General features: G+C 52.3%; 1 protein-coding gene across 2 annotated transcripts in view; it reads left to right on the forward strand.

Annotated features, from left to right (window-relative positions):
- CDH22 (cadherin 22) overlaps nt 1–24,762 on the forward strand; it is a 135,570-nt gene that overhangs the window by 107,417 nt on the left and 3,391 nt on the right. For both annotated transcript variants that reach the window (XM_032142249.2, XM_058432849.1), the window contains 4 exons: nt 1,691–1,827; nt 14,270–14,391; nt 14,512–14,629; nt 22,930–23,181. In XM_032142249.2, coding sequence (XP_031998140.1) covers nt 1,691–1,827; nt 14,270–14,391; nt 14,512–14,629; nt 22,930–23,181 — 629 coding nt within the window. The remainder of the gene's footprint in view (nt 1–1,690; nt 1,828–14,269; nt 14,392–14,511; nt 14,630–22,929; nt 23,182–24,762) is intronic.

A 24,762-nucleotide genomic window follows, 5' to 3' on the forward strand; every position in this document is an offset into this window, starting at 1 on the left:
CCTCCCCACTGTGGGAGACTACAAAAAGGCCCCTTTCCTCCTGCCTGTGGGAGGGGCCGGGTGGCTGCGCAGGGGCCCCTCCTTACCAGGCTGCTTTGTCCTGGCGCACAATGAGCGCTTGCTTGGCATTCGAGGCCTTTGTCCGCGCGCGCCTCGCGGCGCCCCCACCAGCGTTATCAGCTTGGGGAAGCGGCGGCCGGAGCTGGTGAGGCCTCTCTGGGCCGCCGCCGCCCGAGACGTGTTGGACACCGGCCTTTAAGGCCTGGAGCCGCCACACAAAGGCCCGGGAAGAAGGCGGAACAAAGGGCTTTTTCACGCGGCAACTGAAAAGCTGCAGATTAGCTCGCGCGTGCTGCGCAGGCCGGAGGAGCCGGCGGCCGTGTCCCCAAGCCCCCTCCTACGGCACTCGCCCAGCGCGTGTCCCTGGACGTGTCCACGCCGCGGCCCCCAGAGAAGCCTCCTAATGCCACAACTGCCCCCCTCTCCCCTGCTCAAAATTCCCCGTTGGCTCCCCAGTACACACGCCAACTGTGCTGTGCCGGTGTGTTCTGGTGCCGAATTCTCCCCACTTCCCGTTCGAACCATTTTGCACTGTTTGCCATTTCTGGGATAATTCTCAGCCGCCGCGCCTTTGCACCTTCTGTTTCCCCTGCCCAGAACGCCACCCCCACTCCCGGTCTCTGCCTTCAAGCTCAATTCCAGGGGCACCTCTTAGGGAAAGATAAGAATCGGCAGGGTGCAGTGGCTCACGCCTGTAACCCCAACACTTTGGGAGGCCAAGGCGAGCAGATTGCTTGAGCTCAGTAGTTCGAGACTAGCGTGGGCAACATATCGAAACCCTGTCTCTGAAAAAATAAAAATAAAAATTAGCCCGGCGTGGTGGCACACACCTGCAGTCCCAACTACTCAGGAGGCTCAGTGAGTGAGGAGGATCGCTTGAGCCCAGGAGATGGAGGCTGCAGTGAGCCGTGATGGCGCCATTGCACTCCACCCGGAGTAACAGAGTGAGACCCTGGCTAAAGAAAGAGGGCCGGGCGTGGTCGCTCACGCCTGTGATCCCAGGCACTTTGGGAGGCCAAGGCGGCGGATCACGAGGTCAGGAGATCAAGATCATCCTGGCTAACACGGTGAAACCCTGTCTGTACTAAAAAATACAAAAAATTAGCCGGGTGTGGTGGCGGGCGCCTGTAGTCCCAGCTACTCGGGAGGCTGAGGCAGGAGAATGGCGTGAACCCGGGAGGCGGAGCTTGCAGTGAGCTGAGATGGCGCCATTGCACTCCAGCCTGGGTGAAAGTGCAAGACTCCATCTCCAAAAAATAAGTAAATAAAATAAAATAAATAAACAAAAAAGAAAAGAGAGAGAAGAAAGAAAGAAAGAAAGAGAGAGAGAAAGGGAAAGAAAAGAAAAAGAAGGAAGGAAAGAAGGAAGGAAAGAAGGAAGGAAGGAAAGAGAAAGAAAGAAGAGAGTATCAGTGAGTCTAACTGTGCCAAGCACTTTGCTAGCTTCCAACCCTCACGACAACTGCGGGTACAAATTATTAGCTCCATTCCTCGGTCGCAAGGGGTTTCTCTGCCCCTTGTGTGTGTCCAAGGCAGGCGGTCCCTCTCTTGGAGTGGGGTTGGGGGAAAAGGACACGGGCTCCATTTGGCACTGGGGCACCTTCAATCAGCCCTGCCCTGCCCCCCGCAGGTACGCCATTGACCGCGAATCAGATTTGGACCAGATCTTCGATATCGATGCGGACACAGGCGCCATCGTGACTGGCAAGGGGCTGGACCGCGAGACGGCCGGCTGGCACAACATCACGGTGCTGGCCATGGAGGCAGGTGAGCTGGGCGCCACGCCCCCTCCAAGGGCAAATATGGGTCCCAGGAGCAAAAGCTGAGGGGAGGGGCCAAGGGCTGGGGGCAGAGCGGAGGCAGCACTGTCAGTCAAAGCCCACGGGGGAGGGGCCAAAGGTTGGGGATGGTGCAAAGAGAAAGAAACTAGACAAAGATCTCACAGGGGTGAAGGTGAGGGCAAAAACTGATTGGTGCGAGCAAAGATCCAGCGGGGTTCCAAGTCAAGGGGGTAGGGCTGGTTCCAAGTCAAGGGGGTAGGGCTGGTCTCAAGCTAGGCTTTCTTCTCTCATCATTAATTGAGAATCTGCTACGTGCAAGCCCTGTTTTAGGGGCTGGGGATCCAACCTTGAACATGACAGAAAAGCTCCTGTCCTCATAGAGAGAACAAGACTATCAACAGAGAGAAAGTAGGGACATAATATGTCAGGTGATGCTAAGTGCTAAGAAAAAACAAGGAGAGAAGGAGGCTGGGAAGGGGAACTGGGAGGAGGAGGGGCATTGCTTCTCTTAGGGGAACATCTAAGAGATGAGGAAAAGACATTTCAACAAAGACCTCAAAAGGGGAGGGAGTCATGCTGACATCTGGAGGAAGAGCATTCCAAGCAGGGGGAACAGCCAGTGCAAAGAGGCCCTGCGGTGTAATTTGCCAATTTGCCAAGCATGTTGGAGGAACAGCAAAGAGGCCAGTGTGGTTGATGAGGGGCAGCATGGTCAGCCAGAGCCACTGGAGAGTCTTTGGACTTTACTCCAAATGAAGTTAGAGTCATTGGAGGCATTTGGGGAGAGAAGGGATGTTCTCAGTCAGGGTACCTCTGGCAGCTGCATTGAGAAGAGCCTGGAGCATGAGAGGGAAACGGGGCCTTAGCTAGAAGCTGAAAATAATAGTGCTTGGGAGATAGGACCATGGCCTGGCCCAGGGCAGAAGCTACAGAGGAGGGGAGGAGGAGGGGAGAAGTGGCTGGCTTTGGGATACAGGCTGAAGATAGAGCCAGTGGAACCTGCTCATTGGCTGATGTCCTGGGGAGAGATGGAGAAGGGTCAAGGATGACTCCAGGGTGTTTGGCCTGAGTTTCTGGAAGAATATGTGTGTGTGTGTGTGTGTGTGTGTGTGTGTGTCTTTTCGGTGCAGCTAGGGAGAAATGTGAGCTGGGAGAGAAAGAGAGAGAGCCCTGAGACATGGCATCCAGGTAAGTAAGGCTGTGGGGGTGAGGAGCTGAGAGCACTGGGAGAGAGGCCAGGGGGAGTGCCCGCAGGCTTCCTCCATGCCCAGAGCAACACTGCCACTGCCATGGCCTCCACCTGCTCTCCCAGCTTCTCTACCCCGTCAGCCCTCAAGGTCTCAGGCATCAACAGAGCCACCAATAAGCAATCATGACAACAGGAATATGGTTGAGTCTCTGAGCTGCAGGCGGGTAGGCAACATTCAAACTCGCCTCTGCCCATCAGGACCCCAGGCCCCTCTGCCCCAGGCCCCTCCTGCTCCAAGCTCCTCCTGCCAGCCCTCTTCCTCCTCCCCTAGCTGCCATCCCCCCATTTCCCAGGCCCCACTGGCCCATTCTGGGGTCGAGGAAGTCCCTAGGCTGAAGTTCCCTTCGTCTCTTTCAACTGCAGTTTAAAAGGAAATACAAAGCTGGCTCAGACCTCAGTGCCTGCTGCTCTGGAGCCTTTGAATCCACTCCTCCACCGCATGAAAGGGAGATAACAAAGGTGGCTAGAGAGGAAGTGGCGGCTGGACTTGGGGGAAGAGGGCTCCCCCTCCTTGCCTCCGCAAACCTGTTTCCTGGGTAGCAACTGAGGCTGTGGGCTGCAGACGGAGTGAGGGAGGACTGGCCTGGCTGCTGGGCAGGGATGCCTTGTCTCCCTACTCACAGATACACGCCCCCCCACCCCCCTGCCACCAGCCTATCACTGGCCCAATGTCCCACCACCAGCAACAATCTGCTCTTGGGTTAAGCATTGTGCTTCTACCCAGTGGGTCTCTTTCAGAAAGCAGCTAGAATAGCATACGAAGCCTGTAAGGCTGCCATTTCACAGGAGAGAGAATCGGGGGAGGGGTACTCCTCCACAAACATTTTACAATTTTTGCTTCATATATATATATCCTGGCCTAGATGCTTTCTAGCACATACTTTATTGAATTATGATCAGTAGCATGATTAGCACTCATTTTCCTGATGGGAAAATTGAGGCTTGGAGAGTTCGGAAACTTGCTTGCCAAAGATGTGCACTGGCAAAGCTGGGATTTGGACCAGGCGTGCTTGGTCCCCACGGCATTGCTGCATGGCCTCCCTTTTCCGGGCACTCTCTGCTGTCTGAGCCCCACCCCCATCCCATCCATCAACCCCAGTAACTGACCGTGGGGAAGGAGATGTATCTCTGAAAGAAGAAGACTAGCCACTGGGCTTGAGACCCCCCTTCTCTGAGCTGTGATCCCCAGCCCCTGCCCACTCCTCACCCAGGATATTAATTAATGGGAAAAGGAATGGTTTTGCTTCAGAGAGCTGGTGGGAGGATCAAAGAGCATAGCTCATGGGAAGAACTTATCCTAGTGGTTGGTGCTTAGTAAATGCTCGGTTGATGGTATCTGTCAGTCTTGACTCTATTCCGGGCCCTTTTTTGTGATGAGCTCATGAAATCTTCACCCCTAAGGGGTGTCCATTCTACTGCCATCTTCACTGTGGGGATGAGGAAACTGACTCAGCAAGGCGAAGTCATTTGTCCAGGTTCCCAACCCCAGCCTGCCTGACTCCAGAGCCCGGCTCTCCTCAGCTGCCCCTCCAGTCCTGTTTCCCTGGTGCTGGCACAAAATCAAGAGCTCTCACAAGCCAGGCACAGTGGCTCACGCCTGTAATCCCAGTACTTTGGGAGGCCAAAGGGATCAGATCACTTGAGTTCAAGAGTTCGAGACCAGCCTGGCCAACATGGCGAAACCCCATGTCTACTAAAAATACAAAAATTAACTGGGCATGGTGGCGCGCGCCTATAATCCCAGCTACTGGGGAGGCTGAGGCACGAGAATCGCTTGAACCCAAAGGCAGAGGTTACAATGAGCCAAGATCATGCCCCTGTGCTCCAGCCTGGCAACAGGCAAGACTCTGTCTCAAAAAAAAAAAAAAAAAAAGCTGTCACAAATAACTGACCCACTCTTCCTTTTCACCATCTCCATGAGATGAGAACAAACTTATTATCCCCATTTTACAGATGAGGAAACAGAAGCTCAGGGAAGAACAGGGATGGCCCCAAGATCACAGAGCAAGTCCAGGCAGGGGCAGGCTTGACCCCAAGACCTCTGGCTTCCCAGGAGCCAGCCGGAGCCCCAGGTGCATGGCCATCGGGTCTGCCCGCCCAGCCCCATGCCCTCCTGCCAAAGCGTCCATTTGGCTTCCTCAAAAACAGAAGGGAAACTCAGAGGGTCACGGCGGCCCCACTTGCTCCCAGTCATAACAAACATGAGGTGACAAGAATCAGAGGGGAAATATTTATACACAGCGGCGGCGCTTGGTGAGCACCTCAGAGAATGTTGCACTCAGCCGGGAGCCGCCGCCTGTCATACTGGATTACCTCAAAGACTCCCGAGCCACTTAGTATGCCGGCTCCCCTCTCCCCGAACTTCTGAGTCATCCATTCTGCCCATGCAGACGCTCCTTCCACTGACATTATCTTTAACGTTTTGTAATCATGAAATATTAATGACCGATATTGAATTTAAAGTACAATTTGTGTCTGAATCCTTCGGTGGAAAGGGCAGTTGTAAGGGGACAGTCTTCAAAGAGACTGGGTGGGGGTGGTCTAGGGGAGATTTGGAAAGCCAACACTGGGAGGGGGGAGTGCCAAGGGGGGCACCCAGCCACACTCTCAAGAGTCATCCAGCCCTAAGCTGATCTGGAGGGGTAATAGCTAGATGTCCAGGACAGCAAAGGGTTAACCAGACTCGCCAGAAGCTTCCCCATCTGGGTCACCCTAGGCCAAGTCACGTCTCACAGCACCCTGCTTTTCCCTTCATGCCACAGAGCACGTGTTATGATTTTTAGATGCATCTGTGTGAGTATTCAGTGAAGATCACTCTTCCCTGGGAAAGTGTACCTTCCATGAGGGCAGGGCCCAGTCTATACCTGCAGCACTCACACAGGCCAGGCACACAGCAGGCATGTGTGTTTACTGAATGGATGAATGAATGGGCTTGCGTGCCCAGTTGGAAAAACAGGAATGCATGATGGAGAAGAAATGCTTCTAGTCGCATGGCTCCCAGTTGGGTGGGCCTGGACAGGTCACTCCCCATCTTGTTACCTTGGTTTTCTCATCTATAAAATGGTGACAATCATACTTAGTTTACCGGACAGCTGTGACAATGGTAACTATTAATAATAGCAGCTCCTGGCTGGGCATGGTAGCTCACTCCTGTAATCCTAGCACTTTGGGAGGCCGAGGTGGGCAGATCACCTGAGGTCAGGAGTTCGAGGGCAGCCTAGCCAACATGGTGAAACCCCATCTCTACTAAAAGTACAAAAATTAGCTGGGTGTGGACACCTGTAATTCCAACTACTTGGGAGGCTGAGGCAGGAGAATTGCTTGAACCCCAGAGGTGGAGGTTGCAGTGGGCCAAGATTGCACCACTGCACTTCAGCCTGGGAGACAGACCGAGACTCCATCTCAAAAAATAATTAATAATAATAATAATAGCAGCTTCTATTTACTTAAAGCTTACAATATGCCAGGCATTGTGCTGAGTGCTTTCTATAAAACATAAGTTCCCCAAGGATTAGAAATAATGTCTCAAGTGCCTAGCGCAGGTGCCTACTGTGTGCCTGACACACAGTAGGTGCTCTTAATAGTCAGGGAGAGAATCTGAGAGGAGAAGGAACGTCAGAGATGATGGACTCCAGCCCCATACCCATCCTCCAGCCCCATATCCAACCTGGGGAGACGGAGGCCAAGGAAGGGAGTCCCCCCATGAGGCTTTCTGACTCCCAGTCTGTGCCTCTCAGAAGGACCATAGAGGAGGCCTAAAGAGGCTGGAGGAAGGGACAGGGATGGGGAGTGAAGGTCACAGTGGGGTCTGAGCAGCAGAGAGTACTCAGTTTCTCCTGCAGGGACCCACACACAAACCAACAAGCCATGTCCCCGCAGCCAGTGTTTTCTGGGGCCTCTTGTCACCCACCCCAGCCGGGGCTGGGCTCTGGGACCCAGTGATGAACCAGGCTTGGCCACTGACCTGAGAGTTCACAGGTGGGCGGGGAGAGACACATTGACAGTCAGTGACAACACAGAGTGAAAGTCATGGGGTTGCAGCGATTCCTGAGGAGCAGGGAGAGACTGGCTCACCCAACGAGGGCCAGAAAACCCTTCCCAGAGGAGGGGACATCTATTTTTTTGTTTGTGTGTGTGTGGTTTTGTTTATTTGTTTTTGGTAGAGAGGGGCTCTCACTGTGTTACCCAGGCTGGTGTCCATCTCCCGGGCTCAAGCAATCCTCCCACCTTGGCCTCCCAAAACACTGGGATTACAGGCATGAGCACCAGCACCTGCCCAAGAGGATATCTGAATTGGGTTTCAAAGGCCAAGGAAGTTTTTCCATGGGCAGAAAGGGGATTCAGGTGCTCCCGGCAGAAAGCCCCCTGTGTGCAAAGGCCTGGGAGCTTGGATGTCCGAGGCCATTCTGAGAACAGAGAGGCTGGGTGTGGCCAGGCTCTGGGGCTGGAGGGTGTCCAGAGCAGGTGAGGCAAGGGGTGAGTGAAGAAGCTCACTGGGCCTGTACAGAAAGGGCCTTGGTGTCCCATGAGGAACCAGACATCTCCTGGAGGTGACAGGGAGCCAGTGCAGGTCTTTGAGCAGAAGAGTGGTGTGATCAGATGTTTGGTCCCCAACGTTCCCTCGGGTTCATGGGGAGGATGGCTTGGAGGGGGCAAACATGGAGTTGGGGAAACATATGGGAGGCTGTCAGGCTCAGCTTTGGGCTGGAGGGTCCAGGGCAGGGCCAGGGCAGGTGGTTGGGAGCTCCAGGGAGGCTGCCCGGGAAAGAGACATGTCACAGCTCTGCATGGAAGGGGCTGCTTCAAGAGACAGTGAGCTCCCTGTCACCAGAGGTGTGCAAATCAGGCCCAGGGTCCTCTTGGACTGGATGACTCCTGGGATCCTGTGCCACCTTGAGTACCTAATGGACCCCAAGGGGAACAAAGATTTTGTGATATCCATGGAGTAGGACAGCCCCGAACATTAGGGACCAGCTCAGCCCCTGGGGAAGGAAAGTTCCCCCATCTCCCCTTTGAATTTCAGGGATGTTATGATTTCAGGGTCCCTGCTTCACTCAGAAGTCCTCCCCCACCCCTTCCTTGGAGGAATAAACTTCCCCCCAATAAGGTCAAAGCTTCCAGTCTCCATGTGGAAACCAAAGAGATCACTGAAGTCCCTTCAAGGGACAGAGAAGGGCACCTGAGCCTCCTGCTCCCATTGCGGGGGCATGGGGACAGGGCAGGGAGTGCAAGGAGTTCACTCCTGTCTACCCTGACACCCCCTTCCCTGGAGCACCCCCATATGCTCGCCCTGTGCGCCTCACTGTCCTGCCTGCTTGTCTTGGCGGGCTTGTAATTGGGATGATAAATCTTCCTGCCCAGCTGGCCAGCTCTAATCACAGCCTGGTGTTTGGATGCAATTTAACTCCCTCGGGGAGGAGGGAAGGGCTGGGGGAATAGTGGAGAAGAGGGCCCAAGCTCTGCTCCGTCCCCACCACTGCAAGTGAGAGGGAAGGCACTTTCTCTGAGCTGACCTCTCTCCTCTCTCTTTCCCCCTCCCACCCCAACCCCCACTCTCCTTCCCACTCCCACTCTTGCAGCTTCACTTCTCTCTTTCTCTCCAGGCTTCTTTCTCTGTGACAGCCAAGGAGAGCCACAGAATCCAACTCCATTTGTTTTACTGATGAGAAAACCTTGGTCAAGAGACAGAGAAAGAGAGAGGCAGGAAGAGGGTCCCAGCACTAGACTGCTTCTGAAATGGAGGGGACCCAACCCCTGATACAACAGAGTCAGTTCATCCAAGAAGGTCTCAGTTTCTCCCCCTGCACCTCCCCAGCATCCCTCCTAGAGCATGGCCATGGTCAGAGATGCCACAGACAGTGGAATCCATTCATTTGACACATCTTTATTAAGCATCTACTATGTAGCGTGCACACAGTTTCTGGGGATACAGCAGTAAAAAAAATATACAAAAATTCTGCTTACATACTAGGGGAGGAGATAGAGGATGAGAAAGTTAAATAAAAACAGAGGGTGCTGGGTAAATGCTACAAAGAGGAATAAGGCAGGGAAGTGGTATTTGGTAGGATGGCAAAGGGCACATGGAAATAAGGTCTTTAGGGGAGGCCTCTCCTAGAAGAAATCTGGGCCAAGACCTGAAGGAGGCAAAGGAGCAAACTCGGAGCAGAGTGAAAGAGGGAGGGAGGGGTAGCGACGAAGCCAGAGAGGCCACAGCAGGATGATCATGGGGGGCCTTGTGGGCATGGGGGACTTGGGCTTATCCTTGGATTGCCCAGAACTGAGAGCAATCAAGGAAAGCTTCCTGGAGGAAGCAGGGAAATTTGTTCAGGGCCTTGAAGGCAAGATGGATTCTGACAGCTAAAGACAAGAAAGACGACATCATGTGGTGGTTAAAACCTCCCCTTTAAAACCAGACCCAGGTTCAAGACCCAGCTCCTATGAGACTTTGGGCCAGTTGTCTCACCCCTCTGAGCCCGTTTCCTCATCAGTAAAATAGCAACAATAACAGTCCCTGCCTCCCACCATGGTTGACAGGATGCAATGGGGCAGCCCAGACCCTGGTCCTTGGCACGTGCTTAATATGTGTTTGTTGCCATTCTTCCAGGGAGGAGCACATTCATAGGAGTGTCCTAACAGGGGCACCAGGCCAGGCCCCATCTCCTCTTGCCTTCCCATTGTCCCCCAGCCCCATCCCCACGCCCACTCAGGTTGGTCCAGATGTCAAATGAGTAACCTCTAGTAGGGGCTGGGATCCTCCTTGGAAGAGATCCAGAGTCTCATTATCCACATCCTCCCCTCCCACCCCAGGGCCTTTGCACATGCTGATCCCACTGCCTGAGACAATCTTTCCTTTCCCATCCCCCTCGTACAATTACTTCCCAGTCAGGACTCGGCAGGACTCAGCAGAAATATCATGTTTTTCCAGGAAAAACATCCTGCATCCCACCAGGCAAGACCCCCTGCTCCAAGCTCTCACAGCTCCTTAACTTTTTTCCCTCAGCTCTTATCATAGTCTGGAGTAATGTCTGTACCTGCCACTAGACCGAGACCATGCTGTCTTGTTCACTGCTGTGTCCTTGGTACAAAGGAGATGCTTGATCCACAACTGTCAGCAAAAACCACAGGTTTCAGATCCAGATTGTCCAGTCCAATCCCCTGTCCATTATACAGAAGAAACTCTGAGGCCCAGCGAAGATGAGAGACCTGCCCCACTGCACAGCAGTTCTCCTGCCCCGAGTTTGGTCTCTTCCCTAGGCACCCTGAGCTGCCCAGCCTCCTCAGGTCCCTCAGACCCCTGGGGCTTCACCTGCCACCTCCCCGGATTAATGGTGAGGCAGCTCAAGGAGGAAGCACCGGGCCAAAGCACGTTTAATTTTAATTTAGGAATCAGTTAAGGCTGCAGGCCTGCTCAGCCCTGGGCTGTCAATCAGCCTTCTTCAAGGCTGCATCAATTAGTTTAAAAATATTGAATGTAATTTTGCCTGACACAACATATTGCAGCTACTGCAAAATATAATTTATTTTAGAAGAAGAAATAATTAAACTAATTTGCATGTCAGTCAGCTGAACTGAAAAGCCAAGAGGGGAGGGCTGTGGGGGACCCAGCCGTTGGAGGGGGCACCTGCCGCCGGCCATTGGGTGAGATCCACTTGGGCCTGGGTCTAAGCCGTAGCTGCCACTGGATGGACAAATGCCCAGGCAGCAGGAGGGCCCCTGACATTGTATCAGGACCAAGCGCTGAACTTGGAGTCGGGAGGGTTCGGACCCAACCCCAGCTCTGCTGCTGACTCCCCTAGGGCTGTGGGGAAACTCCTGACCCTCTGTCAGCCTCAGTTTCCTCATCCAGAAAGTGGGTTTAACAAGGCCTTCTTCAAGGGTTATTTCAAGGATGACACGAGGTCATAATAAGAGAGAGTGTTATGAATTGGAAAATCCTGCACAGAGATCAAGATTAATCAACAGATGGATTCCTTGTTTTATCCCAGAAATTTTTAAGGTGGCAAAAATAGGATTATTTTCCATTCTTATAAATGATACTAATTGTGATAGGAGGGGTTTGGAGGAAGCCAATCAGGCTTCCTACCTCCCAGTCACCCTAGGATAGTGGTTTGCAAACTTTGCTACAGGCTGATCCTCTGGAGCTGTTTAAAAAAAAAAATCAATGACCAAGCGTTGGGCATCGGTGTTTTTAAAGGCTCTCCAGGTGATTGTGATGTACAGCCGTGCTGGAGACCCACTGCCACAAGGGCAATGGCAGTGGCAATGGGTACTGACATGGGGCTAGCCCATGAGCTCTGGGATTCCAGGCCAGCCCTAAATTCAGGAATTCCTAGAATAAGATCTGCAGATGGCAGTTTTGGCAATTTAGAGGTCACTCAGCTGCCCCACCTCTTAGGTCTGAGACTCACTCATGCCAAGGACGTTAGGGCTTTCTCACAAGGTGACCTGTGACATTTTAAAAGAAGAGGTAAGAGAGGCCAAGCATAGCCCAAAGCAAAGGTGCTATAATGGGGGTCTCATCCGCAGTGAGGATCCAGGAGCAGATCACTCACTCAGCAGTCCATCCTGCTCTACCTTCGACATGGCCCATAGGACCCTGTCTCTCCCTCCAACCCATACACCCCCACCACCCTCCACTGCAGGGGAAAGTGCCCTGTAAGGGCACTCAGGCCCTGGCCGCCCCCTCTACTCTCCCTCTGCCTCTGCTGGGAGAGAGGCGCCTGTTCCTGGCTGTGGGCCTCACCCCCCTCTTCCCAAAAGCACCGACCGTCTGTCTGTTGAAATTCTCCGGCAACGCACTCTTAAAAATAACGGTTCACCCGGCATTCCCAGTCACGACTCCCATCTCTCGCCCCGGAAAACCCCCTCTAATCACTGGAATGGCAGATCTGGTGAGCTTAGAAGATAATGTGCCCCTGGCTAAGGGGAACTCCAGAGAGAAGCCGGGGTCTGAGTTAATTAAGAACTCAGCCCCCTCCTTTTCCTGACCACCCCCCGCCCCCCTCCGGGAGGTGGCTGCACCTGCCTTCCTATCTCTGTTTCTCTCTTTATCAGCACGTGAGCAGCTGCCGTCAGCATACAGTGAATCCTGAGTTCACAGCAGGAGGCAGCCGACCAGTCCCACTCCCCGAGAAACTCATGGGGAGCCTGAATGCCTGGAAGCTTTCAGGCTGCCCCTAAGAGAGCTCCCTGCCAGCCCAGCCAGACAGCCCCATCTTCCAAGTCACTGCTTGGAAGTGAGGTGTGGTTTCCTCCTCCAGGAGATGTTCATGAGGTCACTGGCAGGTGGAACATGTCAGTAATGAGCATGTCAGTAATGAACATGTAGCCAGGATAGCAGAGGATGGGGCACCAGAGAGCACTCAGAAGTCTGGGCTGGTGAGGTGTTAGAAAGCACCAACATTCAGGGCACTGCTCAGACAGGACAGGCTGGGATGAAGTATTCCACATCCTAGAATTATTTAATGTCATTGCTAATAGGACCCTTCGAGGATGTCTGCTTATTTACAAATGCTTATATAGCACTTGCTACGTGTTGTACACACAGTTTTAAATGCCCTGCAGATATTAACTCAATCTGTCTCTTCACCGACCTATTAACCCATGTATGCCTGAGGTTGCAATTTTTTGAATTTTTGCAATCAGACCTTGGGGAAGGAAGACCTTGAGCAGTAGGATATAAATAACTCTCACATGCTTAGCGTTCCAATAATGGAACACTAGGCATAATTGGGTCAAATTAGACCGATTTTGCAGGTGAGAAAATTGAGGCACAGGGAGGTCAAGTGACATGGCTCGGATTACACAGACATAAAACGGCAGAGCTGGAATCAGAACTACCCAGCATTGCTCATAATCGCTATGTTCTGTTCCTTTTCCAGGTGTGCAAACTGATGCAGAGAAGGCAGGGTCTTACCCAAGACCAAACACTGGGTCAGGGACACAGCCACACCTGGAATTCAAGCCTCCTGCAGTCTCAATCTTTCCAGGCTTCATTCATTCATTCAGCAAATATTAATATATTAGAATTTACCTGTACCATATCCCACAATGCTGGTAGCCCAGAGATAAATAAGACAGGGACCATGACCTTGAAGACATCCCAACTTGGAGGGGTGGGGACATCATGGTTTTGCTGGCCAAGATCTACCTCCTTGGACTTGTCTGGCCCGTTTAGGCTCAGGTCTTGATAAAGCAGAAGTCTTGGAGTTTAGTTGCCCCTGACCCATGTGTAGAAAGCATCCCATGTTTTAGTTTCTCCTTTGCAATATGGGGATAGAAATTGTACCAAACCACAGGATTTCTGCAAGGATACTTAAAATAATGAATGTAGATGCTCCTCGTGCATGCTGTGTGCTCTGTGGTGAGGGGGTGGGGATGGCAGTGGTGATGACAGTGTTGTTGGGGGCCAGGGATGTGATGGTAATATTGGTGATTATGATGGGGGTAATAGTAGTAATAGGTGGGCTGGTGATTGTGGTTGTGGTGACTATGGAAGAGATGGTGGTAGTATTGGTGATGGTGATATTGGTGATGGAGATGGGGTTGGTGGTGGTGGTGAGGGTAGTGATGGTGATGGCTTTGGTATTATTTATGGTAGAGATGATGAGTGTAGTACTAGAGGATGTGGTTCTGGTGGTGGTGGTGCCAATTCTAATGGTGATGGTAGTGATGGTGATGACCTGATGGTGGTGGTGGTGATGGCAGTGGTGATGGTAACAGTGTAAGGATGGTGATGGTGGTACTGATAGTTATGTTGATAGACATACTGATGATAATGCAAATAGTGGTATTGGTAATAGCTTAATGATGACAATGGTAACAGTAATAGTGGTAGTAATGGCAAAGGTGGCCACAGTAGAGATGGTGATGGTGGTGTTGATGCTAACAGTGGTGATGGTGTTGGTGATGGCACTGGGTGCTACTGGTGATTTTGGTGGCAAGGGTTGTAGTGATAGTGCCAGTGGTGCCAAGGCTGATGGTAATGGTGGTGGTGGTTACAGCAATGATTACTTAACTTATGCCCAAATGTTCCCAGTTCTGGTCCTTGTACCAACTTGGTTAACCCACAAATTTCTCAGCATGACCCCACTGCCTACTATTGTCCTCATAGTAGAGGGGAGGCTATCTAGATCTCACACTTGATGCCTCTCCCCTTGCTCCTGTGCTCTCATTACAGACAATCATGCCCAGCTATCCCGGGCATCCCTAAGGATCCGAATCCTGGATGTGAACGACAATCCCCCAGAACTGGCCACACCCTACGAGGCAGCTGTATGCGAGGATGCCAAGCCAGGCCAGGTACCCCTGAGGGGGTGGGGACCGGGCATTGCTTCCAGGACTGGCCGGCAGCACCCTCTACCTCGACCCAGAGTGGTCGCAGCCTCACCACTAGCCCTCTCTCCCCTCCTCACCCTTCAGCTCATCCAGACCATCAGCGTAGTGGACAGAGACGAGCCCCAAGGCGGGCACCGCTTCTATTTCCGCCTGGTGCCTGAAGCTCCCAGCAACCCTCATTTCTCTTTGCTTGACATCCAAGGTGAGCCTCCAAACCCTAGGATGCGAGAAGGGAGGGGCACAGTCTCCCTGCCCTGTTCCCATATTATAGACAGAGGGACGGAGGCGCCCACAGGGCCTATGTTGGATCTAAGATCACATGGAAAGTCTGGGCCAAGCTGGAGCTGTTACCCAGCCCACTGGCCAAACACAAGCAGGGTGTGGGTTGATGGAGTGGAGGAGGGCGTCCCAAGGATGAGAAATGGCAGATGGGAAGATATAGACAGGGAATAAATGAGGAATGATTGTGCCAGAGTCCAGGGTGGAAAGAGCCCCCGTTCTGAGTGGAGACTGAAGTAAGCCACGTGCACACACTCCCCACCCTGCAGGTTTCTGGTTTTTTATTTGATTTTTTTTTTTTTTTTTTTGAGACAGGGTCTCGCTCTGTCAGCCAGGCTGGAGTGCAGTGGCTCATTGCAACCTCCACCTCCCAGACACAAGCAATCCTCCTACCTCAGCCTCCCAAGTAGCTCGGACCATAGATGTGTGCCACCATGCCCAGCTACTTTTCGTATTTTTTGTAGAGACGGGATTTTTGCCGTATTGCCCAGACTAGTCTTGAACTCCCAGGCTCAAGCTATCGGCCTGCCTCGGCCTCCCAAAGTGCTGGGATTACAGGCGTGAGCCACTGTGCCCAGCCCACCCTGCCGTTTAAAAACTGCTTTATTCCACTCACATTCCTTTTTTGGTTTTTGGAATTGCTCTTGAAACAAGGTCTCGCTTTGTCACCCAGGCAGCAGCGCAGTGTTGCAATCATAGCTCACTGCAGCCTTGATCTCCTAGGCTCAAGCAGGCCTGCGTCAGCCTCCCGAGTAGCTGGCTCTACAGATGCACACCATCATATCTGGCTAATTTTTTAATTTTTTGTAGAAATGGGGTCTTGCTGTGTTGCCCAGGCTGGTATCGAGCTCCTGGGCTCAAACAATCCTTCTACCTCGGCCTCCCAAAGAGGTGGGATTACAGGCATGAGACACCATGCCAGGCCCACTCACATTTCTTTCTGCATCCGCGCAGCCATCCTGTGAGGTAGTTTTCTGACTCCTCTCCCCATTTTACAGGTGATGAAACTGAGACTCTAAGAGAGAAAGAGCCCTGCCCAGGGTCATATAGGGAGTCGGTGGTGTGGGTAGGATTCAACCCATCCCCATCCCAAGTCCAGTGTGCTTCCTGCCTCAGCACACCACCTGGAAAGCAAACTGCCCTGCCCTGCCTGAGTCCACTGTGAGATTCCTCCCCTCTGGCTCTCACAAGTTCCTCATGATGTTGATGTTTGAACCTTTAAGGAATAGACTGAGGGGAAGGGGGCAGTCACCGGACTGGAAATAAGGGACTAGGCTCAGCGAAGGGTGCTCTATACCACCCTGGCGAGCTCCTGTTCCTCTCTGGTTTTTTTGTGGTTGCTGTTGTTTTTGTTTTTGTTGGTGTGTGTGTGTGTGTATGTGTGTGGGGTTTTTTTGTTGTTTGTTTGTTTTGAGACAGTGTCTCATTCTGTTGCCCAGGCTGGAGTGCAGTGGTGCGATCTCAGCTCACTGCAACCTCTGCCTCCCGGGGTCAAGAGATTCTCCTGCCTCAGCCTTCGGAGTAGCTGGGGTTACAGGCACGCACCAGCACGCCCGGCTAATTTTTGTATTTTTAGTAGAGACGAGGTTTCACCATGTTGGCCAGGCTGGTCTCGAACTTCTGACCTCAGGTGATCCACCCGCCTCAGCCTCCCAAAGTGCTGGGGCGCCTGTTCCTCTCTAAGCCTCAGTTTCATCATCTAAAACGGGAATAACACCTACTGCCTCAGGTGGCTAGGTAGCCCCAGTAAGATAAGGGCCACCGAGATATAGTGTTAATACCTAGAAATGTCAATTCCTACATCCAGCAATTATTTATTGAGTGTTTATTGAGACACAAAGCCTCTGTGTCGGGGTCTGCTCCGGGTCCTGGAAATGCAACAGCAAACACAACAAAACCTAGTTTATATTCTAGTGAGGTGAGACAGAAATTACACAAATAAAAAAGTATGTTGGGGATGATAAGTGGCTGGGGCGGAGGAATAATGCAATCTCCACGAGGGTCTGGACTTGACTTTGTTCAACCCTAGGTGCCTGGAGCAGTGCTTGGCACATAGTAGGTGTTTGATAAAATGTGTTCAATGAAACAGTGAAAAGTAAAGCAGGGCACGGTGGCTCACCCCTGTAATCTCAACACTTTGGGAGGCTGAAGTGGGTGAATTACTTGAGGTCAGAAGTTCGAGACCAGCCTGGCCAACATGGTGAAACTCAATCTCTACTAAAAATAGAAAATTAGCCCGGCATGGTGGCGCATGCCTGTAATCCCAGCTACTCCAGACGCTGAGGCAGGAGAATTGCTTGAACCTGGGAGGCGGAGGTTGCAGTGAGGTGAGATCGCACCATTGCCCTCCAGCCTGGACAACAAGAGCCAAACTCTATCTCAAAAAAAAAAAAAAAAAAAAAAAAAAATGGGAAAGCAGGGTAAGAGGAGAAGCTATCTTCTTAAATAGGGTGGCCTGGGAAGGCCTCTCCAAGGGGATCCATAGTGAGAAGGGACCTAAAGGATATGAGAGAAAACGACCACCCCAGTGGAAGAAACAGCAAGTGCAAGGCCCTGTGGTGAGCAGGACTGGGGCGGATTAGGAATGGAGGAGACCTGTGTGATTAGAGTGAGTAAGAGACAGGACTGGGAGGAGATGTGGTCAGCGAGGGGGCCAGATCACGTGGGTTCCTTCTGGCCTGGGATCCTTCTCAAGGCCTTTACACACTCACACCCAATGCGGAGGCCTTAGTGGCCTCTGAAACCAGACCCATCTGTACCCCTGGGAGTCCTGTTAAAAATATGTAAGGCTCATGCTTATAACCCCAGCACAAGACAGGAGGATCCCTTGAGGCGAGGAGTTTGAGAATAGCCTGGACAACACAGTGAAAACCCATCTCTTTAAAAATAATAATAATAATTAGCTGGGCATGGTGGTGCACACCTGTAGTCCCAGTGACTCAGGAGGCTGAGGCAGGAGAATCACTTGAGCCTAGGAGTTTGAGGCTCCATTGAATCATGATCGCACCACTGCACTCCAGCCTGGGAGACAGAGTGAGACCTTGTCTCAGTCAATCAATAATTAAAAATAAGTAATGAAAAATAATAAACAGATTTAACAACCAGTGCAGCTCAGATGGCCAATCAGAAAGGACGCTGACCAAAACCTGGAGCAGGACCCTGGAAACCCTACTACACCAGGCATTAACTCCTTCGTGGCTTGATTGTGTCAAAGTTGGGAGGCTGCCTGGGGAAAAGGCTGAGGCAGCAGGGAGAGATTTGGGGGGCTTGTGTCAACAGCTATTTAAACATTTTTTGGAAGTATTTCAATATTTTAACAACCAATACAGCCCTGCCTACTCATTATTCCAATAGTATCCTGAGCTGGTCACAGGAAACATAGCTGTCCTTGGCTCAACTCTGCCAAGTTCACCAGGCTTTCCAACCCAAGGGCCCCGAGATTCTGCCTCAATTGCTTTTGTTTAGCTGTTGGGGGAGGGCGGGGGCACCAGAGCTGCCATCCAGAGTGCCACCTGGTGTAAGCTACGGGGACAGGGTGGCAGCAGCACGCTGAGGTCACAGCAGCCGTGGAAGGCCTCCTCCTCCAGTCCCTCAGCCCCTTCCCACTACTTGCCAAGCCCCCTCCTCCTCACTGTATAAATATCCTAGGTGACAAACGGCTACCCCAACCCATCTGTTTCTTTGTACAAATGTGTAGCCAGTTTGGAAACGTGATTTATAAATATTGCCTTTGCAGCCAGGGATTGACACTGATGTATGTCAGGCCAGATGGATGGATGCAGTGCTGGGCACAGATCCCACCTAGAAGGGTGGGGTAGGGGACTGGGGTGGCCAGAGGCTTCCCCAACTGAAGCCAGCTGCTGCCCAGGAGGGCAGCTTGATGCGATCAGAGATGATGCCTGGGGATTCCCCTTCATGGGGTGGAGGAGTGGTGGGGACCAGAGTTCCCAGAACATATGGTCCCATGGCCCAAGACAGCAACCCTGAGAGACAAACATCCCTCTTCTTGCTTGGCAATCTGAAGCTGAGCCAGAGCCAGCCGCTCATTTCTCAAATCTGCCTACTTCTCTGTGCCTCCACTACTACTATTATCTCACACCTAAAACACACGAGAGCTTCCTGGCTGTTCTTCCACATCGACTCCTGCATTTTAGATGATAAGCTGCCTCAACTAGAACACAGGCCCAGCAAGGACAGGGACCACATCCATTCTGTCCATTGCAGTATCCCCAGGGGCTAGAACAGTCCTGACAGAGAGATGATGCTCAATTCCTACTTGCTGTTCAATGAATGGGTTTGTCACTAGGTCACTTCCTTGCTTAAAGCCCACCAATCAATGGCCTCCTGTTGCTTTTAAGAAAATTATCCAAATTCTGGCCAGGAGTGGTGGCTCATGCCTGTAATCGTGGCACTTTGGGAGACTGAGGCAGGCAGATCACTTGAGGCCAGGAGTTTGAGACCAGCCTGGCCAACATCATGAAACCCTGTCTCGACTAAAAAGTAAAAAAATTAGCCAGGTGTGGTGGCAGACGCCTGTAATCCCAGCTCCTGAGGAGGCTGAGGCAGGAGAATTGCTTGAACCTAGGAGGCGGAGGTTGTAGTGAGCCAAGATTGCACCACTGCACTCCAATTTGGGTGACAGAGCGAGATTCTGTGAAAGGAAGAAAGAAAGAAAAGAAAGAGAGAGACAGAAAGAAAGAGAGAAAGAAAGAAAAGAAGAGAGAAGAGAAGAGAAAAGAAAAGAAAAGAGAAAGAAATGAGGGAGGGATGGAGGGAGGAGGAAGGAAGGAAGGAAGGGAGGGAGGGAGGGAGGGGAGGGGAGGGGAGGGGAGGGAGGGAGGGAGGGAAGGAAGGGAAAATGACCCAAATTCCTTACCACAGCATCCCAGGCTTTCCACAATGAGCACCTGCCTCCTCCTCCAGCCTTGTCTTGACTCATTGTAGCTATTACCCTCATTCCTCCAGCCACAAAGGACTGAGTGTCCTCTGAGTGTCCCGGGTCCCTGAGTGTGTTATGCCTCTTCCAACCTCAGGACCTTTGCATATGCTGTTTCCTCTCCCTAAACTCATTGTTCAGGCTCAGGAATCATATCACTTCTTCCAAGAAGCTCTCCCCGACCTCCTAGACTGGCTCAGGTGCTCTGTTATGTGCTCTTCCTATATTCTTCCTTCGCAGCACTCACCATGGTTTGTAATTGTAGACTAAATTGTGTGTTTATTTGATTAGCATTGTTTCTCACATGAAAATATGAGCTCTGATCCAGGACTAGCAGCAAGCTGGCTTAGCTCTCTATTGTTTTCTCGCAGCCACTAGCATGGTGCCTAGCACATAGTAGTTAATAAAGATTTGTTGGATGGAGGCCAGGCATGGTGGCTCATGCCTGTAATCCCACCACTTTGGGAGTACGAGGCAAGAGGAGCCACAGGAGTTCAAGACCAGCCTAGACAATATAATGAGGCCACATCTGTACACACACATACACACATAAAAAAAAACTTTAAAAACTAAAAAAAAAATAGCTGAGCATGGTGGTGCATACCTGTAGTCCTAGATACTCAGGAAGCTAAGGTGGGAGGATTGCTTGAGCTTGGGAGACCGAGGTCACAGTGAGCTGAGGTCACACCACTGCACTCCAGCCTGGGTGACAGAGTGAGACCTTGTCTCAAGCAAAAAAAAGATTTGTTGGATGGATGGAAGGAAGGAAGAATGCTTTCACTGGAAAAATTCAGACAAGTCACTTGTCTCTGAGCCACAATTTCCATATATCCAAAATGGGAATAATGCCACAACTCTTAATAGGTTATGAGGATTAAACATTACTATGTATTTAAAATATGCAGAGTCCTTGATGCATAAAAAAAATCCATTCAGTGCAAATGGGTGCCATGCCATTACCTCTTTCTCCCGTCTTGCCCTCCAGCCCCCTTTCTTCCCCTGCAGAAGGCAGATTTTTCCCAGCTGGGGTTGACGCACCCTTTGGCGGGAGAGCTAGAGTTCAAGCCTGAGTGTAGCCAGTTTGAACTGTCGAACTTGACTCAACCTTGCCAAGTTCACAAGGCTTTCCAACCCAAGAGCCTGAGATTCTGCCTTAATTGCTTCTGTTTGGCTGAGGTGGCCACCAGAGCTGCCATCGAGTGTGACCACCCCATGTAAGCTCTGGGAACAGGGTGGCAGCAGTGACCTGAGGGGCTGACCCAAGACTACCAGTTCTCCCAAAAGCTGTGGTTCATTCAAGGATTGCTCTTCAAGACTGGCTCCATGCCAGCCCTGGCCGGCCATGCAGTGGAGAAACAGGCACACACTAACAACACAACGTGACAAGTGCTGTAACAAAACTGTGCATGGCACCTGCGTAGTCAGAGCAGGGAGGGGGGGAGCCATAAATCCTTCCTTCCCAGGGAAGCGGAGAAAGGAGGCCACAAGAAAGGAGGTGACATTTAGCTGGAGCATGACGGATGAGGAATTTGCCCAGGCAAGAAGGTGAAGAGGGTGTTCCAGATAGTGGGAACTTTATGAGCAAAGGCAGGGCAGCCTAGACAGGGATCCGGCAGCCGGTGCAGCACAGGGAAGATGGGGGCAGAGTCTGAAAAAATATTAACCAGCACTATTGAGCATTTCTATGGGCTGGCAACTTTTCTAAGGGTTATGTGTGAATTACACCATTTAATCCTCACACCTGCATGATACCCTTTCTGAGTTTACAGATGGGTAAACTTAAGCTTAGAGGAACTCAGTGGGTTTCCCCAGCTAGTAAATGATAGACTTGCATTATTTTTCAACATTTTAATGGAAATTCTCAAATGTGTGTAAAAGGAGATAGGCTAATGGAATGAACCCTCATGTCCCCGGCACCTCGTGGGCAGCCTCCAACTCACGGCCAGTCGCGCTGCATCTGGACCTGCAGTCCACTTCTGAGATGTGCCAAAGGCCACAAGTCAGACCTTCCTAGGGCTCCTTTTCCTGCATAGCATCCATGATGAGAAAGGCCAGATCTGGGGCACTGAATTGGGGGCATCTGGGGAAGGGACTGGGTTAACTGGGGCCATGAAGCAGGGTAAGGAACCCAGGCTGCCAACAGATCTCCCAGATCTGGCTCTCAGATTAGAAACAGCAGACTGAAGACTGCGGGGAGAAGGAGGACTGAAGGCCCCCAGCTGGAAGGCAGGGCCCCCTTTGGCAGAGTTGGCTGTGAAGGGAGGGGGCAGCAGCCTTCAGAGCTCTGGGCACTTCATACCCCTGCATGTGCAGAACTGAGAGAGGCCATCAAAATGACAGAGGGTCAGGTGGCCTGACTCCTACAGAACAGGTGTGAAGGAGGCAGAAAGGGCGGAGAAAGGGGTGCCACCTGTCACCTCAGCCTGTGCTCCAAGGCCAGCCACCATCCCCCTGCGTCCTGCCTGGCTTCCCCGGTGACAGGCTGAACCAGTGCCATGAGTTCCATTTGTGTTTGTTCACTGTCCTCTCTGGCCACCTGTGTGAAAAGGAAAGATGTGGAGAAGAAGGCCTCGACGCTCCAGGGCCCCTCATCAGGCCCCTCACCACGCCCCCAGCCCTCTAGGCTCAGCCTCTTAGGCAGAAACTCCTTGTCAGGCTCCAGGACTCTCAACTGGCCTTGGGGTATGAAGGACAGAAAGATCCCACAGCCAAAGGCAGATGCCAGCCAGAGTTCCTAGTCCCTTCTGATGACCCAGGACTTGTCAGGGCCCAACAAACCACAACCCAAGGACCCTATAGGACTCCTAGGGTCAGAATACGCTGGGAAGCTGGGGTGGAATCTAGAGCAAAAACAAGCTGTTGAGACAAATGGCAAAAAAAAAAAAAAAAAAAAAAAAGACATAGCCAGGGACAGGACCTTGGCCTAGCTGGGGACAGAATCTGGGAATAGCTGGGAACCTTGGCACAGCTGAGGACAAAATCTTAGAATAGCTGAAAACACAATCTTGGGATGGTTTGAGGATAGAATTGTGGGCTACATGGGGACAGGATCTTTGGGCAGCTGAGGGTAGACTTTGAGGGACAGAATCTTTGGGCAGCATGGGGCAGAATTTGGAGGCATCTGGTAATAGAGTTTTGGGAGATCAGAGAAGAGACCCGTGAGTCCATTGGGAGGCTGTAGTTTGGGGCATAGGGAGGCAAATCTCACGATGCAATCAGGAGGTGGCTAGGACAAGGATGCTGACCCCCGGCCCCAAGTCACACCGCTCCCCCTTCTTCCGGAACAGACAACACGGCTGCAGTGCACACACAGCACGTGGGCTTCAACCGGCAGGAGCAGGACGTGTTCTTCCTGCCCATCCTGGTAGTAGACAGTGGGCCACCCACGCTGAGCAGCACAGGCACACTCACCATCCGCATCTGTGGCTGCGACAGCTCCGGCACCATCCAGTCCTGCAACACCACGGCCTTTGTCATGGCCGCCTCCCTCAGCCCCGGCGCCCTCATCGCCCTCTTGGTCTGCGTTCTCATCCTGGTTGGTGAGTCCGACGAGAGCCACCCAGCCCTGCCTGATTGGTCCCATCCTGGGGTCCTGGGTTTCCTTCCTAACCAGCCCCCATGGGGCCTCAGCTTCCCTCTCCACATGAAGATGGGCTGGCCAAACCATCTCCAAGCTCTAACAAGCAGCCCCCATGAGGAGTCTTCTAAGTCCACAGCGGCCCCGCCACCAACTCCAGGGATGAGCTCACTGTGGCCCACCCCCTACATAGCCCAAATCTCACCCTAGCATATTTTTTTAAAATTTTCTCATGTGAATGGTCCTTTTTTAGTCTCTATGTAGGACTTTTAGTAAAAAGGGCTCTTGTGAACCTCACAAGCACATGGCCAGGCATATCATCCCATTTTTCAGATGAAAACGCTGGGGCTCGGAGAGGTTAGGTGGCTGGTGTAAGGGTACTGGATAATCTTTGGATTTGATATTAGGTCTTCTCACCCTGTGTCCTCTGCTCCTCTAACTACACCACCTGCTATGAATCTAAACTGAGAGCAAAATCTCAAGTCATTGGTGGTGGGGGAGGGGGGCAAAATCTACACTGGTACCAGCCCACTAGCAGCAATTTGCACCCCAAAGTGTCCCCAGTGAAGAGGTCAAGTTTCAGAAGCTAACCTGGATTTGAGTGGCCATATGCCACCTGTCACAGCTGTAACCACCCAAGTACAGAAGGGCACTGAGGCCAAAGCTAGAGGAGCTCAAGGGAGGTCCAAGTGCAGATTCCAGCCTTGCTCTGCTCCCTGGGAGATGTCAGCTGCCTCCCCCCGCCCTCACTGGCTAGCACTGGCATGGCCTCTGTCCACCCTCTGAGGACCTGCCTATGGCCAGGCTGTACCTCCTCAGGTCCCAGCAGAGGCCCTGGGCAGGCTCCTCATAGTTGGAGCCCTGTCCTGGGGAATCTTGGAGGGGAAGGCACGGAACCTGGCCTGTAGATCTCAGGAAAGGGTTCCTGCAGGTCTTGACCTGAGAACCAAAGGGTTGAGTAGGAGCTCAAGACTTCTGGTGTGGCAGAGGAGGGTGAGGGTGAAAGAGAGGTCAGGGTGAAGGACATCTTTCACTCCCGCAGCTCCTTCTGTTTCTCAGCCGCCTGCTACACACCCCCAGCACCTTCTCCCCCGACCCCAGCCCATGGCTCAGAAACCCTTTTTCCAGAGGGTGCACTTTACAGCGGTTTCATTTTCCGAGGCAGTGCAAACAAATTTCTGCCTAATTGCCCACAAACGAAGAAAGTGCACATCAGTGCTCTAAAGGTGACGGGTGGAATCGCTGATCAGGCCTGGCACATCTGTCGCCCGCCGCCCGCAAACCTCACCATCTGCTCCTGTGGGCATCCCCCTCCATAGCTCCCAGCCTCGGCTCTGAAAGCCATCCATCCATCTTTCCCACTTCTCTCCTGACACCTTCCTTCCCTGTGCCCTCCCTCTGGTCCTGTCCCCAGCTCTCGTGCTCTTCCCTGTCACAAGCCACCTTGTTAGGTGGTGAGCAGGTGCCCTGCCCCATGGCCCTCACAGCCAGCTCTGGCCACTGGAGCTGTTTAGAGGAGCAAGAAGAGTCCAGTGCCCAGCAC

This window comes from Hylobates moloch, unplaced genomic scaffold (assembly GCF_009828535.3).
Source record: "Hylobates moloch isolate HMO894 unplaced genomic scaffold, HMol_V3 SCAFFOLD_21, whole genome shotgun sequence".
NCBI classification, from domain to species: domain Eukaryota; kingdom Metazoa; phylum Chordata; class Mammalia; order Primates; family Hylobatidae; genus Hylobates; species Hylobates moloch.